Source organism: Bombyx mandarina, chromosome 05 (genome assembly GCF_030267445.1).
Source record: "Bombyx mandarina strain Sakado chromosome 05, ASM3026744v2".
Taxonomy (NCBI): Eukaryota; Metazoa; Arthropoda; class Insecta; order Lepidoptera; family Bombycidae; genus Bombyx; species Bombyx mandarina.
This window is the reverse complement of record NC_143212.1, coordinates 5540698-5558262: the sequence shown is the minus strand read 5'-3', so window position 1 is coordinate 5558262 and position 17565 is coordinate 5540698. Positions and strand designations below refer to the sequence as shown.

At 40.4% G+C, this 17565-nt stretch overlaps 2 protein-coding genes across 3 annotated transcripts; one reads left to right on the top strand and one right to left on the bottom strand.

Annotated features, from left to right (window-relative positions):
• Positions 1 to 50: 50 nt before the first annotated feature.
• Positions 51 to 8844, top strand: LOC114242254 (adenylyl cyclase X E). Its single transcript, XM_089727491.1, is given in 14 exon segments — positions 51 to 181; positions 3623 to 3767; positions 4204 to 4340; positions 4730 to 4879; positions 4987 to 5131; positions 5203 to 5280; positions 5353 to 5483; positions 5734 to 5904; positions 5999 to 6317; positions 6414 to 6777; positions 7070 to 7248; positions 7331 to 7592; positions 7674 to 7798; positions 7904 to 8844. Coding segments are annotated over 14 exon segments (2712 nt in total). The 3' UTR covers positions 8279 to 8844.
• On the bottom strand, positions 8836 to 14651 carry LOC114250103 (uncharacterized). 2 transcript variants are annotated; one of them, XM_089727586.1, is made up of 2 exons: positions 14534 to 14651; positions 8836 to 9314 (listed from the first exon to the last, which is right to left on the bottom strand). In XM_089727586.1, the coding sequence occupies exons 1-2, from the start codon at positions 14606 to 14608 to the stop codon at positions 8958 to 8960; spliced, it is 432 nt and encodes a 143-aa protein (XP_089583712.1). In that variant the 5' UTR covers positions 14609 to 14651; the 3' UTR covers positions 8836 to 8957. The 2 variants fall into 2 exon arrangements, with proteins under 2 accessions (XP_089583712.1, XP_028039643.2); XM_028183842.2 differs by lacking the exon at positions 14534 to 14651 and adding an exon at positions 11896 to 12051.
• Between the last annotated feature and the right edge of the window lie 2914 nt (positions 14652 to 17565).

Below are 17565 nucleotides of genomic sequence, written 5' to 3'. Positions count from 1 at the left end.
GACCCCGTGAGTGAACGCATTGAATTTTTTTTAACTAAGCTTTTCATAAAATGAACCCTCAAACGCCATGTGATGGTGACGCGAGAGCAGAGACCAGAGGCGATGGCAGTGAGAGAATACTGGAAAGCATCAGCGTTTCGTCACGGATACCGGAGTTCTGGGCAGACCAAACGCGACTCTGGTTTGTTCAGTTCGAAGCTGCCGTAGAAATTCAACGGCTGTCAAATACGGCCAAGCAACTGAATGAACGTGCTGCTGTCCACCTGATACCCAGCGGTTCCCGGATATTACAAGGCAAATGTGAGCTATCCCCTTAAGGAATTACATCGAAGACTAAGTTTTATTTAATAAAAGGCTGGCCCATGTATCGGTCTACGATGCCTATTAGATCCTTGCGGGCTCACAAAGTGTCCTATCATCATCAAAACAAACTAGTCATCGAAGAATGGAATTTTCCTAACACCCAATTATTATAGCCTATTTATATGTATTTATTATCAACAAAAATGCGAAAAGATAAAAAAACAGTAGTGTAAGTAAACAGACCATGAATTCTGCGTAATGACAGTGACCCACAAACGTATAATTAAGATTAATGGCGGTAAGGGATTTTGTGAGCTCACATGGGTATGTATCGCGTATTTTTGTTGCTAAGAAGATGTCACTCATCTTGGATCATGATGTCTAAGTCTCCACCACATGAGTGTTTCGCGGCAGAAGCAGACAAGATGGTGGTACTGTGGGCTTATAACACGGTTTACCTCAGATGAAATACACAGTAAGGAGGTCGACATCATAAAGGCTGCACTGAAAATAATGTATAGATGATATAGTAAACTTTAATAAATGATATACCCTAGTAAAAACAACAAACAGTTTCACTTCAATAACGGTGTCAATTAAAAAAAAAACAATAGTTATTTTATCGTCATCGATATCGCATAATCTCGATCGATTTGAATATTTCAAACAATAGTTTCATTGTCAATAAATAAATAAAACTTCCTTTTAAGGGGTAATTAATTTAGAAAAGTTAAATAAAACATTGTTGTAACTATACTTGAGACCTTAGAACTTATATCTCAAGGTGGGTGGCGCATTTACGTTGTGGATGTCTATGGGCTCCAGTAACCACTTAACACCCGTCTAAGCATTAAAAAAATTATTAAAAACAACTGTTCGTGACTTCGAATGCATTGTAATAAAATTTTATCTTCCATTAATACATTCGATTGGTTGATTGATTGGTACCTTTACTTTGATTGGTACGCTCACGCAGCCCGCACCCACTTGAAATCCCTTCAGGTTATTCAATCACGATTCTGCAGGATAGCCGTCGGAGCGCCTTGGTTCCTTAGGAACGTGGATCTCCACGATGACCTGGAGCTCGATTCAGTTAGTAAGTATCTGCAGTCGGCATCGCTGCGCCATTTTGAGAAGGCGGCACGACATGAGCCGCCCTCTCATCGTAGCCGCTGGAAATTACATACCCGACCCAGTAGACCGAATGGTAAACCCTCGACGTCGCCCAAAGCACGTCATTACGGATCCTCCTGATCCATTAACGGTGCTTTTAGGCACCACAAGCACCGGTCACCGTCCTCGTCGAACCCGTCGCTTGCGACGAAGGGCTCGACGAGCGAACTAACCCATAGACACAGCCCACTGAGTTTCTCGCCGGATCTTCTCAGTGGGTCGCGTTTCCGATCCGGTGGTAGATTCTGCGAAGCACTGCTCTTGCTAGGGTCAGTGTTAGCAAATCTCCGGTTGAGCCCCGCGAGCTCACCTACAAACGTTAGGGTGAAGCTGAAATAGCCTCTCAAGGCTATCAGCATAGGTAGAAGAAAAAAAAAAAAAATCTTAACATTACTTTAACTAGAACAAAACTTTTTAGAGGTAAAGGTAATTTTGGGCAGCAGTTTTGAGTTTCGTACTGTTTTATGTATTATTAAAAAGGTCACTGCAGTACCAACACTGTCGCCAAATGTCGATTGAGAAAGGTATCACTTCCACTACGACCGTCTTTTATTTTATCTACCTATCTGCCAGTAGCTTTAACTTTCTTTTTTATTTTATTTTATTGCTTATATAGGTTGACGAGCTCACGGCCCACCTGGTTAAGTGGTTACCGGAGCCAATAAACATCTATAACATAAATGCCGCACCCACCTTGAAACATGAGTTGTAAAGTCGTCGTGGCCTAAAGGATAACACGTCCGGTGCATTCGTATATAGCGATGCACCGGTGTTCGAATCCCGCAGGCGGGTACCAATTTTTTTAATGAAATACGTACTTAACAATTGTTCACGATTGACTTCCACGGTGAAAGAATAACATCGTGTAATAAAAATCAAACCTGCAAAATTATAATTTGCGTAATTACTGGTAGGACCTCTTGTGAGTCCGCACGGGTAGGTACCGCCACCCAGCCTATTTCTGCCGTGAAGCAGTAATGCGTTTCGGTTTGAAGGGTGGAGCAGCCGTTGTAACTATACTGAGATCTTAGAACTTATATCTCACGGTGGGTGGCGCATTTACGTTGTAGATGTCCATGGGCTCCTGTAACCACTTAACACCAGGTGGGCTGTGAGCTCGTACACACATATAGACAATAAAATGAAATAAATAAAGTCTCAGTTTTAACAGTACAATGGCTTCTCCGCCCTTCAAGCGAAAGAGTATTAGTGCTTCACAGAAGAAATAGGCAGGGTGGTGACATCTACCCGTGCGGACTCACAAGACAAATTAAAATTTTGCGGATATGATTTTTATTACAGGATATTAATCCTTCACCGTGAAAGTCAATCGTAAACATTTGCCAAGCACGTATTTCATTAGAAAAATTTGTACATTCCTGCGGGATTCGAACACCGTTGCATCTCTTGATACGAACGAATCGGGCGTCTTATCCTTTAGTCCACGATGACTTCAAGCTCCTCCGTGACTGGTAGGCGAGCTCACGGGGTTCATTCTGAAAGAATTTGCTGACATCTGCTCTAGTCAGAGCAGTGCTTTCCTGACCGCCCAAATTGCAACCTACAGAGAAGATCCGGAGATAAACTTATCCGGTTGTGTCTTGTGGGCTAAATCACACTTCAGACTCTTCGTCAAACTGATACATATTAGCCACGACAGAACTTTACTTTGCGCGGCGTTGAACCTGTTTTTTATACTCCAATTTGAACGATAGGAGGTCAGGGTTAGCGGTGCGAGGACATTTCAGTAACCACCAACTGAAGCTTCTTGCAAAAAAGACTTTCCATTCGAGTGTTTTTGCAGTCGAAGATTTTTTTTATTGCTTAGATGGGTGGACGAGCTCACATCCCACCTGGTGTTAAGTGGTTACTGGAGCCCATAGACATCTATAACGTAAATGCGCCACCCACCTTGAGATATAAGTGATGATGATGAGATATAGGTACGATTGATTACCTCGTTAAAAATTTACGTTAGGAGTTTTATAGCTCTTCAGAAAACCTTAGCATTAAAACGTCTCAATATTTAACACATGAAGCAAAAAAGGAAGCAAAAAAAATTGCTGCTTAAATTTTTTTTAAATATTAAATTATGTAAAAATTGTGAATAATTATAATAATTAGTTAATAATTGTTTTTGTTTTAGTCAGTTATACGTCGAAGAACATGAAAATGTCAGTATTCTTTATGCGGATGTCGTTAATTACACAATGATATCAACAAGTTTATCTCCCATGAGAATGGTGGAATTACTGAAAGAACTTTTCGGAAGATTTGACGAGGCTTCAGAGGTATAATGCTACGTATTCAAACAATTTTATCGTTAAAATAATATCCATAGTTAAATTGCACGACGAAGCAACATTTTTCCACAATACGCCATTTGATACTATTTTCAAACGCTAACCCAACGCTAGTGATCAGTGGCTAGCAATGCCATGTTTGACACGATACATATGTTATTAATTTGGAAACCATTATCAATCTTGAAGCTAAACCTCAGGATCATTATCATGGTTGTCGTGGTCCTTAATCACGAAAACTGTATTCGTAGCTGTAATGAAGTATTCGACGGATATATTTTACAATAAAAAAAAGCGAGATTAATTAAACTAACTATATATTTCTATCCAGCCATTCTTTGAACCATTTAGCTTTAATACAATGTTTTATGCCATCGATTGGTAAACATAACACTGTACCTTAATATTTTTCAAATTTGATCAGGAATACGATGTACTACGGATAAAATTCCTTGGTGACTGTTACTACTGCGTCAGTGGGATTCCTAAGCCTTCTGTTTATCATGCGAAAAACTGCGTTGATTTAGGACTGGAAATGATTCATATCATCAAAGATGTCAGGTAGGAAATTATCTTAAACAAAACTTTTCACCTTAATTCTAATATAATCCATACATCAGATCCAAATCTGATTTACTAATTCAAAGAAATTTCCAAAGTAGCGTTTGGTTAGAAAGACAAAAATATTATTTTTGGCTTCGACGAGTGATCCTGCTGATGTTAAGTTGTTAACAGAAATTGTACACATTACTACGTGAATGTGATCATCTACCTTGAGCCATGAGGTCTAAGTCTCGAATAATACAACCGCTGTCCCGACCCTATAAAACCCGAACGCATTACTCTTTTGCAGCAAAAATAAGAAGGGTAGTCCTATACGTTCACAAAATACCCTACCCATTCATATGTACCAATAATAGTGCATCAGATATTTTTATATTGTATTACAGAGAAAAACGCTCCTTAAACATAGATATGAGGATAGGTGTACATTCCGGGAGAATTCTGAGTGGCTTGATAGGTATCAGAAAATGGCAATACGATGTTTGGTCAAAAGACGTTACCATAGCAAACAAAATGGAATCCACCGGAAAAGCTGGGTATGATAAATAGATATGACTAATTTTATGTATAAATCCGATAACGAATTGAAGCGTGCAGCAATAAAGTTATAGATAAAACATAAATAAAACAAATTCGTTTTCAGAAAAGTTCACGTAACCAAGCAAACGCTAGAACTCCTTATAGATTTTGCAAGAGAATATATTATTGAACCAAATTTTGAATCTCAAAATGATCTTTTCATCACAAAAAATAAATTGGAAACCTTTCTTCTGTCACGACCAGCCAGAGTAAGTTACAGTGAAGTTGTAATATCGAGGAACATTTCAAGGAATTATCAAATATTTTTGTTAATTTTCAGCCTCCAGAATAAAAACCCTTCCGTAGAGCGTCCGTTGGATTTAACAAGATAATTACAACTAAAACTTCAACGTCTAGAGTAAGTGATAAGATCGTTGTCGCATTGACACGCTTGTATGTAATTTACAATATTTTTTTGTATTTCCAGTAGCGATCGGATAACAGAAATTCAACGAGACGAACAACAACGTTCATGGACGAGAACTTGGTGGAATATCAGCAAATGTTGAAGGCTGCTGACGCGCAGATGGCGAAGGAGTTCGAAGAAATGACAAAGGGAAAGTAAGCCTTCGCATTTTATTTAACACTATAAACTCAAAACATTATTATAATGCATCAAATATAATGTAAATAGCAGTATAATAAACATGAACTTGTTCTGACCTCCACCCGATTCGAAACTGTCAGATGTAATCCAAGCAACGCAAAAAAATAATAATTGCAGAAACAATCAGAGGCAAAAAAATCACAGATTCGATTAAAATCAACCAATGCACAATAATAACAAACTGTTCTTCCTTCCTGGTTTCAGAGAATTTTTCAAGAAAGAATCAAACTTGAATCGATGTTCGCTAATGTTCAAAGACTTCCGTCTTGAAAAAATGTTCCTTTTGCTGTCGGACCCTCTATTTAAATATTACATAACATGCTGTCTTATTATTTTATGCTTGATTTTATTGATCAATGGATTAACTACAAATTGGTGAGCACTGTAACTAATAATATGAAAATTTATTTTTAGCAAAACTCTACTTTTTTTTCATATATTTAGTACAATGTACTATTATTACTTTCAGGCTTTATGATTTCCATTGGGTTACTTGGCTGCTTTTTGGATTCCTTGTTATCGGACTAATTATAATGCAACCCTTCACGTGGTTCCACTTTTTATGGACAAAATACAAAGGAATCGATGAACCGAAAAACAAATATTTGCGATATATATATGACATTTCTTCAAATATAATAAGATCTGCTAAAATAAGAACAATAATGTATTTATTGATAAGTCTAGGTCTGGCTGCGACTTCAGTAATTACAGTTGTTGGATGTTCTGTTGTAGAAGTAGAATTAGTGGATGCTGAATCAGTATTATCCAATTGTGTACCATCATGGGTAATTAATTACATTATACTTTTAATACAGCTATAATATAATTTTTATTAATAATGTAAACTACGTCAATAATGCTTATCTAAATTTCATTTTTAGCACGTCACACAATCTTGGGGGCTGGCGCTCCTGTTGAATTTCCTACTCAGCAGAGTTTTTTTCATATTTAAGTGGATCGTTGCGGGTGGAATGACAGTGTTCTACCTATGGGTTGTTTGGGAAATCAAAACCTCTCTTTTTGCTGAAGATGCAACATGGAATGTTGGATTAGATCCAAGAATATCTCATACTCTCTCAGTTGTATTCATTACAATTACTTTATATTTTATCGATAGAACAACTGAACACAGAAACCGATTAGACCATTTATGGCAATTGCAACTAAGTGAGGAGCAACAAGAAGCTGAAACTATGCTTAAAGTTAATAATATGCTTTTGGAGAATATTTTACCTGCTCATGTAGGTAAGTAAATTGAATACTTTCGATTTTTCTATTTTGGTAAATGACTTCACGACAAATGACGGATCTCCAGATATCGATAGATGTTACAACGTATATCTGTAGATCTGAGGCCAAAGGCTTGACAGCATTGGAGTAATGAGCGCCCCGTACTTCAAACCGGATTGTAATTGTTAAAGCATGAATATCTGAACATAACAGAAGCTAAGATGATGTTTTAAGACTTATATTTTAGTAAACAATCCCTATAGTCGTTATCATGTATGCAATAACTTCATTTAAAATTGTTTTTCAGTTCAGGTGTACTTAAATTTGAATAGGTCTATAGATGAGTTGTATTATGAAAAGTATGACAATGTGGCAGTAATGTTCGCCTCCCTCACTGACTACAAACTGGGCCTAGAAGGTGACGCAGATATGAGTGATAAATTTGTGTTAAGCATATTAGATGAAGTAATTTCAGATTTCGACCGGGTAATTATTAACAATTCCATGAACGTGAAAGTAAACGCTTATTTTAATTATTACTTGCATAAACCAATTGTTTTTTGTGCAGTTGCTCCTAACAGGAACATCGGCTCATAGAGTTGAAAAAATTAAAATGGCAGGTTGGACTTATATGGCTGCATGCGGATTAGATCCAAATAGACGCGAATCACCAGATGCTATGTCTCGTACATCTAACAGTCCAAATAACAGTCCATATAGTAAATCCGTTGTGTTAACCATGGTTGAATTCGCTGCAGCTATGATGATGCAACTTCAAAATTTTAATCGAGGGTCGTTTCAAAGCTTTGAAGGACTCAATTTAAGAATAGGTGAGCTAGTTTTATTAGTTGTAAATACATATACGATATAACTATTTCAAAATAGTAAAACAATTCATTTTAAAACTTGAGGTATCTCACACGGCGAAGTAGCAGCGGGCGTGGTGGGGTCTTTAAAGCCGCTTTATGATATTTGGGGACATGCAGTAAACATGGCTTCAAGAATGGATTCGACTGGACAAACTGGTAAAATTCAAGTAAGTTCTGTCCGTTCACTCTCATCATTATTTCCTACATCTGAAATTTGCCTGTGGCTCAGCAGTACCATTCGAAGATTTATAATTGATACAAAATCATTTCAGGTTACCGAAAATACAGCAATATTACTGGACGAATGTGACATTCTTACGACTTACCGAGGAGAGACTTTCGTCAAGGGAGCAGGATACATCAAAACATATTATGTTCCACTTGATGAAAATTTCAATTTAATAAAAAAGGATCAAAGTCTACATTACTATAGATTAGAAGATAGGAATCGTTATTATAACCTTAGGAATACGAACTTTGAAGAACCTTATTCAGATAATGACAATATTGAATCAGAAACTTGCGATTCTACTTTTAGTGTTAGAGATCTTAGTATTCTTAGTGACAATTCTAGTGTTGAATTGAACGATATTTCAAGAAGAAGCTCTTCTACTAAAGATGACGAAATAATTGAAACTCGATGTTGATCTATGTTTTTTCTAATTTGTATTATATACAACATGTAAGATTCATAAGCAAACATGTTCATGGAAATAATGGCTTCGTCTGTGAACGGTCAGCCTTACACCACAATCTCTTGTCCCGGGTGTCATAAAAAGCAACTAAAGGATTGACGGGAGACAATAGTGCTATCTGAGTATACTATACTATGTATAATACCCGCGTAGGGCGGTCACGAACTGGAATACATGGTAGGGCGTATCGTAAGCCAGCACGGGTGGGTATCACCATCCTCTCGATTTTTACCTCAAAGTTATCCCATTCCAACAATGGGAGAACCATTATAAAATATATTTAAGACTTCGATCATGTCTCAAGGTGTGTGACGACATTCTAAGCTTATATGAGCTCCAATAACAACTTGAAACTAGGTGGGCCGTGAGCCTGTTCAACTACACGCGCAAGAAAAAAAATTATAGTTAAAAAAAAATAATAAGTATGCGCAAAAAAAATTACGCTTATCAAGTAATTAGATTCTAACCCAATTAGAGTATGCTTAACAACTAAAATAAAATAAATTATATGAAAGTAATGCTTTTATTTTGTGTTTTGGCTCTAATAAATTATTGCAATTATTCATAAATTAAACAGGCCATAATTTGATATATTTTAAAAGGAATCCGCAAATTTAGAAACTTTTACGATTTATGCTAGCGTAACACGAACTGGAGACGTTTCTTGAAAGCACTTTAAAAATTTAAAAAGTGTATCGTATTTATTGACCCCTTCTTTGTCACAATTCTTAATGACAGGTTCAACCAGTGGCTGTGTTTCTTTTGGGAAGAGCTCAATACACTCTTTAACCTTTATGTGTCCGTCAGGATTTACAACCCCTATATCATTGCAAGCGCAGTAAAAGAATTCTTTGAATTTTTCATCTTCAGATACCTTGCCGCTTCTGATCACTTCTATAACGTTCGGATTCGCTCCTGTCTTCGCGATACAGCTTTTCATGGCCTCCACAACTATTGTCGTTTTATCCTTAGGAAAGGACACTGCAACCTGAAACAAGATAATGTTGGACGTTTTTTAGATCATAGTAATACGTCAAGAAGTAAACTAAATCTATGTACTATATCCGACTTCAGAATATATATACAGCGTGTCCCAAAATTCAATGATAACTCTGTACCGGTGTATGGTCGGGTCAATAGCTACCCATGGAAAAATAATTTAAAAAAAATCCCTCTTTTTTTTTCAAAGTTACATTAACTTTTTTGAAAAATGTTGTAATGTGCTACCCTATACCCTATGATTAGATGCTGTGGTTACAAATGTGAACATATGCCCACAATTTTTTGTATTAGCTACCTAAGTAACATAACTATTAATTGCAGTTCCAAACAGGACCAAAACATTCGTAGTTTTTAATACAAAAATAACGGCGGGATGAATCGCAGGGCGGATTTGCAGCCGTGTTCGTGTACGGCAACGGCTTAGCCCAGGCCGAGACAATGGGCACCGAAGGCAGGCTTAGCCTTCGGCACAGAGAGTACCGAAACTTTGATGTCAGGACCGCAAGCGCGGAAGCGGATTGGACGATCAAGGCGGCGATTAATTTTGGAGGCTCAGAGGCATCCACGATAATTCGCGGGGTGACCCTGTGTGCGGCACAGGACGCAGCTAGGCGGTTCCATCGCGGTTTTTTGATCGCAAGTGCATAGGACCGTGGGGTGATCGCCCAAACACTTGAAGCATCGGGCGCGCGCGTGACAGTTACGGGAAGAGTGCCCGTACAGTTGGCTCTTATGGCACTGGCTCGGAGTGCCTTTTTGTGGGGGGTTTCTACGTATAAGTGTGAAACTTATACGCTCCTTACGGAGGTAAGAAGAGAGGCCCCTATGGTCGTCGGGTGATTGCACTTTTATTTGAATGCCGTTCGCGAAATTGCGGGTGCTGGTGAAATTAATTTTTTTGGCCTTAAGGTCCAGCAGAAACTCGGTGCCACGTCATTCTCTTGAATGATTTTAGGGGGGAAGGGTTCTAGGTTTTGAACGTGGTGGCACGGACCGGGGGAGCGACGGGGATCGGAGGCCGGGGACGCGACGCGTTCGCGGCTTACTTTAGCGGCCGTGGGAGCGCGGCAATTAAAGCTCTGCGACGAGCTTCTTACTCTTTTGGACTACTGTAAATCCATCAGTCGGGGTGGCAGGGGAAGTGTCGACGTCCATGTCCAACTCCGAGTCGGATAAGGAGGAGGGCACGTGCGACCTGCAACCGAGTGTTTTAGCAAACGTGGAGGTGGTAGGCGCGACGGAGGCCCGGAAAGATCGCGCGGGTGCAGTGAACGATGCTAGCACGACGGAGGCCGCTGATGAACGCACAGATGCGACGTAGGCCGCGGACGAACGCAGGGTTGGGGTGGAAACTGCAACGGTTGACGTGGAAGTTTTGGGTGCGAGTATCGGGGACATGGGAGCGGCGGTTGCGACGGAGGCCGCGGTGTACGACGCGGGTGCGACGGAGGCCGCGATGGACGACGCAAAAGCGACGGGTGCGACGGAAACTGCGGGCGAGTTCGCGACCTGATGAATCTTGAATTCTAAGAATTCTACCGATAGAGTTGGATACCTCAGGCGAAGGAATTCCGCGAACAGGTCGACCGTGGACTTAATTATCATAGACGTGTGCCCAGGGGCTTTAAACACACTCGCCTTACGGCGAGGCCCCAAGTTTATGATAATCGCAATTAATTGCGGCACACAGCCGTTCGCTTGCAAACGGGCAACTAGGTTGACGAACGAATTCCTGGAATTTAGAGGTCTTATAATTCACAGGCTTCTTAGTTTATTTTTGTTCAATTCAATATTTATTGTAATAATAATTATTACTTAAAACCATGAATTATTCAATATTTTTAGATATTAATGATTCCATTAGTAAAAATATCAATGGCCTACCATTACTCTATTCTTATTATTATTTGATCAGAGAGTTTTGGCAGCAACCCGAGTGAAGCGTCACTTGAATTTTTATTTTAATGTTTTTTTAATAGTTTATTGTGTAATTTGTATTATTTGTATTTGTAATATTGTGTATAAAAGGTCTGCGTAAGCTCATGCTCAGTCAATGTGGTATTCGTCGAGTTGACGTCAAAACTCCCAAAAAGCAATAAAAAGAGATACACCGGCTTTTTATTGACATAAAAAATATATAACTTCGACAGACTAGGCTGTATAGGCTACGCTCTTTGCCTGCTTATTGGTGAATTTAAAAACAACAACAACAATATCATTGCCGGCTTCCGGATTTTCATTTCATTTTATTATTATTATGAGGATATAATAATAATAAAATGTACGTAAGGGCTTATTTCTAGCAACATTAACCACAATTAACTTATTTAATACTGTAAATAAATATGAGAACGATTATTGATTTCGAAGAAAACAATTAACAACTTAATTTTAGCTGCAGAAAAAAACGGATTTCTCTTAAACCTGGGTGAGAATATAAAAATCGTTTTCTTAATATGAAACGATATTTCTTTGTCTATCAAATTAAGTTAAAACCATCATGACAGGACAACTTTTTTTAGGGGCCCAAACGCCCATAGAAAATGGGCATTGTCCTTTAGTCTTACCCTTTGTCCGTTTGAACTAGCGCTGAGTTGAAAAGCAAAAAAAGTTACAATAAATACTTTTAACATTTCGATGATTTATTGTTAAACAATTTTGATTAACACGCGGTTTGATTACTAGGTATTTTATATCTGACTGTGGTATGGTTGTTTCTGTTCTTCTTTTATAGTAATTATAGGCCTTGGGAAACCATGTCATTTACTATGTTCATTGTTTTAATAGATTTACTCATTGGTGGGAACGAGTTTGAATCTTTTTAGAGATCCGTAAAAAAAAAAACATTTTTTTTTATTACTTAGATGTGTGGACGACATCACGGCCCATCTGGTGATAAATGATTACTAGAGCACATATGCACCTACAACGTAAATGCTGCCACCCACCTTGAGACATGAGTTCAAAGGTCTAAGTTTTAACAGTGCAACGGCTGCCCCACCCTAGAAATCGAAACACATTACTGCCACGACAGAAATAGGCAGGCCCGTATAGGCAAATGGTTTTTAATTAAGTCCTGCAGCATGTTTATCTTTCTTCTTATCTCGGCCAATTCATGATTACACTATTAGTACAGATGAATTTTCAACTTTTGAAGGTACCATTTTGTTCTAAAGAATAACTTCTACGGAAACTATCATATTGTATAATGAAAATTGAATCCACAAAATATAAATTTTTGTGTAATTACTGCCTATCAAGTGTTCTTAGTACTAATACCACACGAGTAGATACTGCCATTCTGCCTATCTCTGTAAAGAAGCAGTCATGCGCTCTTGTTTGAAGAGTCTATAACTGTTGTTAAGCAAATAAATTGAGATTTCAATATTCTGTCTTAAGATGAATCGGAACATGTTAATATTTAAAACTCACAACACAACAATGCATGCGTCACCAATGTAGAATTGATTTTCTATTCTATTATATGTATCGGGATGTGGTTGCAGTTGATAAGGGGCTAACTCCACTATCCTTAGCTAACGGGAATTGGAAGAGGCTGAAGGTAGATTGTATTTCAGATCGCATAGCCGTATGGAGGAGCAAGGAGTTACACGGTAGGTTCTACCGGGCTCTCACGGGGCCTGATGTAGACCAATTAGCTTCCGTAGCCTGGTTACGATTCAGTAACCTCTTTGGGGAAACTGAAGGTTTTATCTTTGCAATTATGGACGAAGTTATCATGACGAACAACTACCGGAAATATATACTAAAGGATGGGACGGTCGACATTTGTCGGGCATGCCACCGTCCGGGAGAGTCTATTATACATATTGTTTCTGGCTGTTCTCGGTTTGCTAACGGCGAGTACTTACATAGACATAACCAAGTGGCTAGGATTATCCATCAACAACTTGCTTTGAAATATGGTTTTCTTGATTCTGCTGTACCTTATTACCAATACCAACCTCAACCAGTTCTTGATAATAGTCATGTTACGCTCTACTGGGACCGATCTATTATCACGGATAGGTATATTGTTGCCAATAAGCCTGATATTGTGATAGTAGATCGATCTGCGCGTCGAGCAGTGTTGGTTGATGTTACTATTCCTCATGACGAGAACCTCGTGAAGGCAGAAAAAGACAAATTAATAAAATATTTAAACCTGGCCCACAAGACTACCGCCATGTGGCATGTTGATTCAACCACCATTGTTCCAATAGTTGTGTCGGTACATGGCTTGATAGCGAAAAGTTTCGATCAACATCTTAAGAAACTTTCGTTATCCAGTTGGGTTAAGGGCCTAATACAGAAAGCAGTTATCCTCGATACTGCACGCATTGTGACGAGGTTTCTCTCTCTGGAGTCCTAATCACTGGTGGCTTTTGTCGTAAACACCGCCATTAGCGGCAATCTATTTTTATATAGTGTTTTTTAAAAATTGTATTTTTAATATATTTTTTAAAAAATATAATGTAATTAATAAGATTTTAAATAAATATAAATAAATAATAATAATATGATAATTATTACAATAAAATAAGGCTTAAAATAGGACCTAATTTTTATTTTCATCATATCCTATCTTGAACCTTGAAGTGCTGAAAACGCAAAATTTGTAACACTTGGGGGACCAAAGCTCGGCTTACTTTTACCTTAAAGCAGACTAGTTTGAGCGTCGAAGTCCGAAATAGATCCGACTTTATAAAATCCAACATGGGCCCTAAATTTCGACTTGGGTTGCTATTGTTTAGAACGACTTATTTTTCAAAACAGTTTTTTTTTTTATTGCGTAGTTGGGTGGACATCTGATGTTAAGTGGCTACCGAAGCCCATAGACATCAACCAGCTGCCGCCCATCTTGAAAAATGACTTCCAAGTCTCAGTTTCACAGTACAACGGCTGCCCTTCAAACCGAAACACATGAATGCTTCATGGCAGAAATAAGCAGGACGGTGGTGCTTACCCGTGCGGAGTCAATCGTGAACATTTGTTAAGTACGTAACTCATTACAAAAATTGGTACTTGCCTGCCGGATTCAAACACCATTGCATCGCTACATACGAATGCACAGAACACCTTATCCTTTAGGGCACGACGACCTCGAAGTATTCGAAATATTTTCTGCAAGCTTGAATCTGATCCTTAACCGAGTTTATCCTCCGTTTACAGTAATTAAAATGTAAAATTACAATTTCAACATACCTTTTGCGTGTATAATGCAGCGCAGAGCTGAGATGCGCCCAACGTGCACACGACAACGACGAACACTTTTAACATTTTGATGAGCTTGGTTTTAACACACTAAGTATTTGATTATGTTAGATCATCTCTTATATAGTTGTTTTAAATTTTGATTAATTACACGGACGATAACATCGCTGATGACAAAAAGTTGGATGTACCTTTAAGTTAGTTTTATTTTCACATACGGACGAACGTAATTTTTTTTATTGGTTACATGAGTGGATGAGCTCACAGCCCACCTGGTATTCAGTGGTTACTGGAGCCCATAGACATCTACAACGTAAATACGCCACCCACTTTGAGATATAAGTTCTAAGGTCTCAGTATAGTTACAACGGCTGCCCCACCCTTAAAACCGAAACGCATTACTGCTTCACGGCAGAAATAGGCAGGGCGGTGGTACCTATCCGCGCGGACTCACAAGTGGTCCTACCACCAGTAAAAAATATGTCTACATATGTAACGCCAGAATATTTCATTTTCGTTAATTAAACCTTTTTCTAAATTACTGGCAACGCCTTCTAGCGCTTGTACGTGGCGCAGTTTTTTTTTTTTTTTATGCTTGAAAGTTTACTGGTGGCCCGAAGGCCTTTCCAGTTTCACCAGGACAGGTGGGCGAGCAAAGGCTCAGCCAAGAGGGGCGGGATTTGCCAACAACTGCCCGAGCGCCTCCGAAGGAGACCCAACAACTCAAGAGCAATTGTTTCGCGAATGAATCTACTACCGGATCGGAATCGCGACCCGCTGAGAAGATCCGGCGAGAAACTCAGCGGGCTGATGCATGGGTTAGGTTGCACGTCGACCTCTTTGTCGAGTTCGACGAGTACGGTTACCGGGGTCCCTAAGCCTGCCCCTAGTATTAGAGCTGAAGGCATCTAATGCAAAGGTTATTGGATCTGATGGATCCGTAAGGACGTGTCTAGGGCGTCGACGGTGACTGGCTCCTGCATGATCAGGATTCGGGGAGTAGTCAGCGGCGGCAACGATAAGGCAATTATCATGACGCATAGCCTTATCGAAGTATCGTTCCGACGCTGACTTCATGTATTTCCGAATTGATTCGAGGCCCAGGTCGTCGTGTAGGTCAACGTTCCTCACGAACCACGGAGCCCCGACAGCTAACCTGCAAAAGCGGGATTGTAGGGATTGGAGGGTGTCTATGTGTGTGCGGGCCGCGTGAGCGAACACCACACTCGCGTAAGTCATGACGGGCCTTATGCAAGTTTTATAAAGTGTCACCTTGTTCCGAAGGGACATTTTACTCCGCTTACAGATCATGGGGTAGAGTCTACCGAGAATAAACGCGGCGCGGTCACGGACTGATTTTATATGCGGGCGGAATATCATCGATGCATCCAGGGTAACGCCCAGGTACTTGACCTTCCTAGCCCAGGGTATGGGTTGTCTAAAGAGAGTAATCGGGGGTGTGAGATTCCTCCTCCTAATCCGGGAGGAAATCCGTGTGGAGCTTCCCCTCTGAAATAGCACCGCAGTACTTTTCGCTGGGTTGATGTCTATGCGCCATTTTCGGAACCACTGTCCTAGGGCTAGGGCTGCGCTCTGAAGCTTCTTCGCGATTAGGGACTTATTTCTACTAGAATAGTAAACAGTCGTGTCGTCGGCGAATAAAGCTAAATGGGTCGGCGGCGACCGGGGAATATCGTTGACGAATAAGCTAAATAGGAGGGGTGAGAGGACAGAGCCTTGCGGGACTCCAGCTGTGAGAGGTCGTGGGGAGGAGCGGGTTCCCTCGACTCGATATCGAAAAGAGCGGTTCGACAAGAAGTCCCGTATGATGAGCACGAGACTATCCGGCACGCCCATGTTGAATAGTTTGAAAATCAAACCATTGTGCCAGACTTTGTCGAACGCTTTTGCGACGTCGAAGAAGAGAGCTCCCGTGTATAACGGTTTTGGTCGATTAAGCCCCACAGGAATGTGCTCCGTGAGGCGGTGCACCTGTTGAACGCATGAGTGATTTGTACGGAATCCGAATTGTTCATCGATGAGAATGCCCTTGGATGAGACGAAGTCTCTGAGGCGTTTGTAGAGCAGACGCTCATACAGTTTGCCTAGAGACATGAGGAGGCTAATCGGGCGGTAGCTCGTCGGATGATTTTTTGGTTTACCGGGTTTATGTATGCCGATAACGTCGGCTTCTTTCCACACAGCGGGAAAGATACAGTTTGCCATAGCGGCATTGAAAATAGATGCCAACATCACGATGAGTTGGACTGGTAGAAGTTTAATAACGCGGTTGGATATACCGTCGGAACCGGGAGCCTTGCGAGGACGTAGGTCTTTGATCAAGTCTTTAACTTCCATCGGGGTGACGGGTGGTAACGCATCCGAGGGTGGCAAGGAGGCTCTGCGTTCTACCTCACTGTCTACTAATTCTACATGAACAGGGTCCACGGATTGAGTGCTGGGCGTGCACTGGGTTTGCAATGTAACGGCCAGCAGCTCTGCTTTTTCATCATCATCGAACGCCGCGAGTCGGCCTGAGGGGCCTACGAGGGGGGGCATAGTTACTACCGTATCCGATTTGAGAGTACGAGCTAAGCGGTAGTAAGACCTTTGGGAGGGCGCAAGTCTTTCTAAGAAATCAGACCATCTGGCATCTCGGACTTCGGCGATGCGAGACTTTACGTCGCGTTGTAGGGCACGCATTCGAATACGATTATCCACGGTAGGATACCTATCGTAGGCGCGGATCGAGGCGTTCTTAGCTCTAAGGAGTTCCCTAATATCATCGGGCAATTTGAAGCGGTGAAGGAAGTCGTCCGCTACAACTTGCTTAGATGACCTATCTAATGTCGAGGTGATGTGTGACGTTAAGATGTCTATGGCTTCAGCGGTATCCTGTGGAGACGGGGTAGAGTCCGGGCTAAACGGGAGCGATGGTGGATCAGATTCAGCCAGGCTGATGCCCAGCGTGTGCCAATCCACCACAGTCCTCGTGACGGGAACGGAATCGGGAGCGCGACCGA